Here is a 9,041-nt window from a genome sequence, read left to right on the forward strand (position 1 = left end):
ACTGCCTCGTCAGAGCCAAATGGGAAATCAGAATGAAAATCATAAAACTGCCAGTCCTCAATTATATTTTCTTCAAGAAACTCTTTCCAACAGTTTCATTTTCCTAATGTCCTGCATTATTTTAGATTCTATACTGAGATTACTTTTAGTGGGAAATTACTCAAAGGGGAGAAAAAAAAAAAAACCAGTTCAGTTTTCAAATTACTTTGTAGCTCTTTTTTCTTGATGTGTGCAGCGGGGAAAAGGTGTGGAGTAAAGGGATTCCATCTAGAAGAGCCTGTTACATTAACCAGGGAAAAAAAGCTCAGCTTTACCAATGGTCTCCATCGTGTCCCTCTCCTCAATCAGCAGCTGTGCTCTGGGAATGTCTATGTGCATCCTCAGTGTTTGCTGCTGCTTATTAAGTGTGTCTGACGTCCTGGTGTTCTTGCTGAAAACAAAAGAGAAGTGAACACGTTAACATTCAGCCTAAAGGAATGGATATTTGCAAACATCTTTGTTTTCAATCTGTCCAGCTCAAAAAAAAACCCAGTTCAACCATAATCAGCAAAAACCACTCCTACATCTGATTTTGCTCTCTTCAGAACAATGGTATTAATTTATTTATTCATTATTAGATGAATGCACAGTGTAGAGGGATGGGGTCTGTCCTCTATCAGTAGGAATCTGAAAATTTCCCGCTGCTTTCTTCAAGTGTTGTCATAATGAAGTTAATAAAAACACTTTGGAAGGTGGACCTTTTCTTTTATTATTCATGAAGCTGAGTAAAGCAACACACAGCTGATCAAACAGGTTGGTAGGAAAATGATGCCTTGAGTAATTTCTAATTGTATTTTTATTTTTTCACTATTTTTAATTAGCTAAGTTGCAAATATCACTTCGACGGATAAATGAAAAAGCAAATTAATCACTAGGCAGACTATTAATAGATTGCATAAAATATATTAAGGCTTTAGTCCCACTGATGTTCCAAGACAAAAATTGCAAATCTTGTTTACATTCATGGATTATGTCTAATTGATTGATGCAATAATCTAAAAAAGAATATAAACCAATTATTCTATCATCATGCAAATTGAAACAACTTCATTTTTAAGTTTGTGTACCAGAAAATGACTTCTTAAATGAGCTGTCTACCAAAAGCAAATGAAAATGGATGGTAAAACCGAGTGCCACAGTCATTTCCAGCACAGAGCTTGCACCAAGAAACCTTCAGATTGTGCGAAAAACCCAGGAACGTTTTGCCCTTTTAGATGTAATTACTCTTTGGATGAAATGAAATATTTGCAAATACTTCATGCAGGGAGGCTGAGGAGAGTTGAGACAAATCAGCCAGTAGTGTGATCCAAGTGCTCAGGCTTCAAAGAGCTGTAAGATTCAAGTGGAGGCTCATTTTCTAGTGTGAAATAGCTGCAGATCACTCAGTTTAATTCTGCTTTGGCAGTGAATTACTGCTGTTAATGGAATCAGCAGAGAACTGTTAAAGTGATAAGCTCAGCTCCTCCACAAGTGGGGCCTCGATGCAGGAGATTAATCCACGTGTGATGAGCCCACATCACCAGGAAATTTGTGTTAACTTCCTGCTGTGTCTCCATGTCAGCAAGACCTGATTGCCTCAGGTTTGGAGATTCTCCTGGAGTCCTTTTTTGGAGGAATTTTCTATCCATGTGGTCAGGGATTCTGCTCCAAATCCAAGGGTGAGATCCACAAGGCACATGGGAGCGCCTCTCTGATTTTCAGCTCCTGGCTTTCCCTGCTCTCGTGGTCCCCAGCATTAATACCATCCATACCTCCCAAATTTAATGTCTCTGTCTTCTCCTGGATGATTAGATGGTGCTGTTCCCACCACATACACATGGATATTTGAAATGCATTCAAACAGGCCACAACTGGTGCCTCATCATCATTCAATCATCATGGAATCAAAGTATCAGGAGAGCCTCCCAAGGCTTCCAGACTTTTCTCCATATATAATCAGTGGAGAATAGTCATCACAGGGTCTTACCAAGCACAGAAATTTTCAAAGACATTTAGTATTATCAAATGCAGATAAATTCCACACTGGTGTTCTCCAAGTCTCTGCACGGAGTGGATGCCACTCAAGTTGCTGAAATGTTAGGAGAATCAGAGAGTCATATTTTATCTGCATGCCAAATATGCTTGAATATGGGCCCTTGGAAAGTTGGACTGCTCTGGGCTTGCCCAAGGTCATAGAGCAAACAAAGATCACCTGTTCCAATGCCTTACTGCCCTCTGAGTAAAGAATTATTTCCTAATATTTAATCTAAACCTTCCCTCTTTCAGTTTCAAGTAGGAAAATGATTTTTTTAATGTCCAATTTCAATAATCCAATAGTTAAAGAATACACAGAGTCAGATACATATAGAATCTGTGCAGTGCATAACTGAGTCTGCCAAATGCATCACTGCACCCCTCTGCACTCATTAGGGATGCAGGAGACAAAGGGATGGAATCAGACTCCTGCTCAGAGAATGCAGATCCCAGAATCCCAGTCTGAGATAGGGCCTCTTCAGCAGGATGAATGCTCTGTATTTCCATTGTTAGAAAGTACTCAACCAACACAGGAAGCACTGTTTGCACCACAGGGAGCAGGAGGAGAGTTTCTCCCAGTTTGCAATTTTACTGCTCACCTGACAAGAGAGAATTCCTAATCCCAATCTTGACTCCATGGATAGCTTCTTGCAAAATACAGTTCCTTCAAGCCAGAACTGTAACACAGGCCTCTCTATATTCAGGAATATTCCCTGCTGTGCTTGAGAGTCATTCCTTGGTTTGTGGGATGTCTCTCCTCCTCCTTGCTGATCTAATTAATTCCCCTGCATGCAGCGCTACAGTGACATGGGGTGTCCAAACACAGCACAGGCAACTGGCAGAAGCAGGAGGCTTGTAGCTGATTAGGATGCTGTCTCGTTCTGGCTCAGGGTATTTTGAATTCTTTTTTGCAGACCACAACAGCTCCGCTTTCAAGTTATAAAAACCTAAAGTGCCAACAGCAATGAAGTGCCTCTAGGGCTTGGAAACAGGGCAAAGTGTTTTAAGGTTTCAATTTTAAAGTTTGGTGTCCAAGTATTCTCTAACCTAAATTCAGGCAAAAAGATATTTTAATGGTCTGGTGGATGAGGGGTCCAATGATTCATTCCTTAAAGGGATAAAAGGTATCTGTCTTTATTTTTCTATATTTACAGACATAAAATTCCCAAACATAAGCATGTGCTTTTCTTTACTTGTCAGACCTTGTAAGGTTCTGTGTATAATAGAATTAATTCCCTCTGGTTCAAAGAATCTCTGAGCTCCAAATTGTCAGGAGACTGACTCACAGAATCACAGAATCATGTCTTGGGTTGGAAAAGACCTTAAAGATCATCTCATTCCAACCCCCTGCCATGTGCAGGGACACCTCCCACTATCCCAGGTTGCTTCAAGCCCTGTCCAGCCTGGCCTTAGACACTTCCAGAGATGAGGAGTCCACAACTTCTCTGGGCAACCTGTTCCAGGGCCTCACTGCTCTCTGAGTAAAGAATTTCTTCCTGATATTTAATCTAAACCTGCCCTCTTTCAGTTTAAAACCCTTGCCCCTTGTCCTGTCACTGTCTGCCCATATTGAAAGTCCCTCTCCTTTTTCTAAGCCCTTTAAGGTACTGGAATTCCTTGATGAGACCTCCCCAAAGATTTCTCCATCCTGGAGCATCCCAGCTCTCTCAGTATTTTGCTATATTCTTTTACTCTACTAAAGTTTCTGCTTTGCCACTATTTAAAACAAGTATTTGGGCAGGTGGTCTTTTGGTCTGAGTACAACTTTTATGTTGAGTCTGTGGATAAAAGGGCCTTTTCCAGAGCAAGTACATTGTACAAGGCATTCTGAAAGAGTCCACAGTTTGTTGTAAAAACATATGGGAAACTAAATCAGAATATTTGGGCATAAAAGATTCTTCACCTTGTGTTCAAAATTTAAAAATCCAGTGAACTGCTAGACTGATTCACAGTGAACTGTTACAAAGAGCACGGCTGGACTGATGCTTCACCCAAAAGAAACATTAAAAAGCTGTGCTTATACAGCAGCAGGGATTTTTATTTGCGAGTTTAAGGTATCAACACTGTGTTGTGCAGCTCCCATTAAACTGCTGACTTATCCTGCTCCACAGACATTCGACTTACACAGCCAAAGCCAGCAACTCTCAAAGCAAAGGCCAAAGCTCCATTTTTAATCCGCTTTACACATACTCATGAAAATCTCCTCAAAGGGAAAGATACACAAAGCCCTCTCCAGGCCTCACACCTTCCTACCAAGCAGGGAATCATCTTTTCTGCCCTCTCCCCAAATACCCTCTTTCTTGATATTTTTATCTTAGCAGATTTTGGTGGAATCTAAAAGATAAAAAATATCAGGGGCTTTATAATATGTGACTGTTGCTTTGGAGAGGGCTTATTATCCTTTGGTTATTCACATACTACATCTTCAGGGATATCTGGTGATTGTGGATAGCTCAGGTTTGGGTTGAAGTTATTTCACAGATTTGTCACAAATGAGATTTCCAAGCTCTGGCATGTCTGCAAATGTAAGCCTATATCCCCTACTTCCTCTGAAGTTCTGATTTAACAGTCATTTGCCTTTGTTCAAACTTTTAGAAAAGGAATATAAAATATGCCTATGTAATAAAACCAAGATTATTTGTTAATAAATGAGATGAATATGAGAGGACCTGGCTTGATGATCATAGTTCAATGCTGGTGAAAGGAAAAGCCAAATGAAATGGTGGCAGATGAGTTACCTTGAAAAACAGCTCTGAACTAAAGACTGAGAGGAGACCTGGCTGCTCTCTGAGCACAAAACTTAGGGAGGACAAAAGTTTCTTAACTTGAAGGCCACCATCAGCAAAGCAAAAGGTGGGTAAAACCTGGGCACTTCTGCTGGAAGATTGGTGAGGTTCTCCAAGTGTCAGAGGAGTGGGACTCTGAAATGGCCTTGCAGAAGTGGCGACAAGGCTCTTGTGAAGCCAACCAGGGTTAGGGCAGAGCGTTACCAGTTTTGCAGAGGGGTTCTGAGTGGTTGTCATTGGGACTGAATGTCTCCATCCAGGGGTTTCAGCCAGTCCCTGCTGGGTTTCTTAAGGGAACAGAATTGCTGCGTGTGCTAACCCATGCTGTCTTCTGTGGCACCAGAAACCACCAGGGCAAACGTTCCTGAAGCGGATTTAACAAATCCCACAATTTGCTGCCACGGGCAGACAGGGAGGGGATGACCTGGCCTGCATGACCAGTCCTGTTAACATCACTGGACTTATTCAGATGTGATGGCATAGAGCTGAATTTACACCAAACCCATCTGTCACCATGCCTTTGCTGAGTATATTCTTACAACAGAAGCGAAGCTTATCAGGGGTGAGGAAGTTTGGAGTGTGGTTCAGGTGGTGAAATATCTGTGACATTCTCAAATTTGTTGCTTGAATATAAAAAATATTTTCTAGCAACCCAAAATTCATTTGAACTCAAAAATAATCCCTTGGTGATCCCAGTTTCAAATATATGCAGCGGTTCTAAAGTTCAATATTTTCCCTAGACAAAACAATAAACATCGAGGATATGAAATTTCCATCTTTGAAAAAATTGTGGTGCCAGAATAGTCATTATGATGCAATTCAACAACTGAATTAGATTTCTGAATGCTGAGCTGATGGAACAGAAGTGAAAAATAATAAATGGATTTACCTGCTCTTTTATACTTTTGGGTATAAGCAGCTAACAATAATGAATTACATAAACAGAGCTGCAAAGTTTAGAGACATTCACAGCCAGAAATGTATTGCCTTTAATCAGAGAGTCTCTGAAGAGCAATTATTTTGATACATATTATGAAAATGTTTTTCAGAGTAGGAAAAATGTCCAGATGGACCTACATAGCTTCTATGATTTAATCTACTAACACAAGTTCTCAGTTTTTTTATCACTGTAGCCCCTCACACTGTCCACAAAGTGTCTTCTTTCTCCCATGTCTCACCATCATAGTTCTTAAATGGTGTGTTTTGGAAAAGGGTTTAGGAATAAAAAGTTTACTTCTCCATTTGTCCCTCCAACAATTCTTAAATAGGATGCTATAGTTGACAGACGTTTTTCAATCTCAAAAAATGATAAAATGAAATCTGTTCTTACCTCATAAGCATTTCGGCCAAACTCTTTGCATCTAGAAGAAAACAGAAGAAATGTCATCACAAATGAAAATCTATTTGATAGATGCATTATTAGCAAGTGATTTGAATCAGCCATGTGCAAGACCACTGTTGTTTCTCAGATCAGTGGAAAGAATCAAAGAGTGTCTAAAAGTCCCTACTTTTGCTAAAATTGCATTTTTGCCCCATACAGTCCTGTTTAGTCCCTCAGTAGCAGCAAAGATGATTAGAGAAATGAAAGTTACCATTGGCTTAACTAGAAAAGACTACATAAATATATTAGAAGTAGGAACAATTTAACAAATAACGGGAATCTCAGTTCCTTCATGCCGTGGGTAGCAAATGAACAGGTAAAGGAAGAAGAAAATGCAGAAAAATAGGAATTTTGATATCCATCTCTAGGCAGGAGCCAAAGCCAGGCTGGGTGAGCAGTTGTCAACCTGTCATTTCCAAACCAAATGTAGTTGCATGGAGATCTGAGCAAGGGAGGTCTCCAAGGAGTCAATTTAGAATCCCAGAATCCCTGAGGTTGGAAAAGACCTCCAAGAGTCCCAGCTGTGCCCGATGCCCACCTTGTCCCCAGCCCGGAGCACTGAGTGCCACATCCAGGCCTTCCTTGGACACCTCCAGGGATGGGCACTCCAAACCTCCCTGGGCAGCCCCTTCCAGTGTTTGACCACCTTTTCAGTGAAGAAATTCTTCCTCATGTCTAACCTGAGTCTTCCCTGGCACAAACTTGTTTGGTTGCACTCAAATATGAATATTTTCCCAGTAACAATAATACAAAACTACTGCTGGGCCTTCAGAGTATGGTCTACACAACGAAACAGAGGATGGTTTATTCCCACATGGATCAGCCCTGCAAAGTGAGACATTGATGAAGGAAAAATACTCCTCCTGTTCTTGTCATTGCTGCTATTATTAGCAGAAAATCCTTTGGGGCTATAATTATTTCAATACTTATCAGTTCAAAAGACAGCTGAAGTTTGGTTTTTCAGGTAGGCTTCTGTAAAACTTTATCAACATAATGCACTAATTTCTGTGGTATCATCCAGCAAAACCAGGCAGCTCTGCTTTGTTCTCCTGCAGTCTGCTGCTAAACAAACTCACTTAAAATGCTGATTCCCAAGTCCTTCAGTTTATCACACAGCAACAAAGCAGCCTTTTGTGCAACCAAGTGAAGCAAATCTGAGAAGAAAACAATTCTAAGTTCTAAGTCTTCAAACGACTCTCTTCTATGAAACTTTACATTTCTTCTTTTATCTGCTTCTTGTAAATCTACCAGCACCTGCCAAGACATTTACTGAATTTGTCTTTGTTTTCTCAATCCCACCTTTTTTATTCCTCAAGCACCTCCAAGACCTACAACAATTTCCTTACTTGTGATCCTATTAAATGTCCTGCCTTTAAAATTCCAAGGATACAGGCAGAAAAAAGCCACCATCTTAACACATCTCTATAGCTTGTGTTGTACTGATTTTTAAAAGGAATGGACAGAGAGCTCTTTTTATTCATTAAAAAAACACAACAAAACCCTTTTTATCCACTTTGTGCGTTGTATTTATCGGACACAGTGCCAGCTTGCCTTTCTTAAGCTTTATTCCTCACCTACCACTGGAGAAGCTGGAATTCTGTGCTCCCTCTAAGTCTGTTTGCTCCACTCCTCCATTTTTAACCTCCCTCCATCCCTTTCCAGAGCAAAGCACGGCAGATTCCTGGTGGAGGGAAGGATGGTTCATCTGAGGTGTCTCATCTGAACCAAACAGTGCTCCACTTGGGCACTCAGAATTCCTATTTTTCACTTGGAATGAGATTGTCTTTGCCATTAACCCTTGTAAGTGGCAGTACCTAGTAGATGACAGTATCTTTGCCATCATTCATAAACCAAAAGACCAACACTGCTGCTCCCAAATGAGTTTTGTTACTGGCATCTAAAAACCCAGGAAGGGGACACAGTTCTGTTGAAGAATACAAAAAAGCCAAACAAACCCAAAAAATAATAATAATGACACTGGTTGCAAGTAATGCTTTTTTTTTTTTTTTTTTCCCCAGCAAATTTTATGATGCTTTTGCTATTCTAGCAGCACCAGGATCATGAAGACACTGTGCACATGTTCTCCCTCTGGCACACATAATCAGGGTGGTTTAATATGCAGACATTGTTTTCATTCAGCCAGCAGGTTTTGAAGCAATTGCTGCCTCCTTAAGTCAAGTCTGTGGATATTTGTGCAAGGAATTCACAACTCAAGGAAAGCAGAAGGGCCAAAGTTGAAGATTATTACAATGTACTTCAGTTTGCTTTTCATAATTCTTTATCAGGTTTAAATGGAAGACAACCTCCCTCACATATTCTCAGGTGCTGCTGAGCACACAGATCATTTCCATGCTGCAGCTGGAAAAAAATTCACACCAATTCATATATGTGGCACATAAATGCTCCTTAACACATGTTGATGCTCCTTAACACATGTTGATCCTTGGTTAAAGGGGTGCACAGGAGATTGTGCACCTACAGGCAAAAATAACATGAGGCATCAGCAACACCATGTTACATATTGAAAGCTGAATGAAAAAGTACTGAAGGGAAAAAACTCCATCAGCTGAGATTAAATTTGCTAATTACCCAAGCAGATTGTTCAAAAGGTGAGCAGCACTGCTGGAGTTAATGATGGGCACACAGGTTGCTGTGGGATGGGACAAAGGTGGCAGGAATATAAAGGGCTCTTATGTGTCTGTCAGAGCAAAACCCAGAAGCCTAAAAGTAACTGAACGTCACAGAATCATCGAATAGTTCTGGATGGAGGGCACCTTAAAGATCATCCAGTTCCAACCCTCCTGCCATGAGCAGGGACACCT

The 9,041-nt window shown here is 40.6% G+C and overlaps 1 protein-coding gene across 1 annotated transcript in view; it reads right to left on the reverse strand.

Annotated features, from left to right (window-relative positions):
• The window catches only part of DSCAM (DS cell adhesion molecule), a 437,619-nt gene that overhangs the window by 27,849 nt on the left and 400,729 nt on the right, over positions 1-9,041 (reverse strand). The window contains 2 exon segments of the mRNA XM_042033380.1: positions 315-430; positions 6,169-6,199. Of these exon segments, the coding sequence (XP_041889314.1) occupies positions 315-430; positions 6,169-6,199 (147 nt within the window).

Source organism: Corvus kubaryi, unplaced genomic scaffold (genome assembly GCF_017639235.1).
Source record: "Corvus kubaryi isolate FWS band 111438036 unplaced genomic scaffold, C.kubaryi_AGA036_p1.0 133, whole genome shotgun sequence".
NCBI classification, from domain to species: domain Eukaryota; kingdom Metazoa; phylum Chordata; class Aves; order Passeriformes; family Corvidae; genus Corvus; species Corvus kubaryi.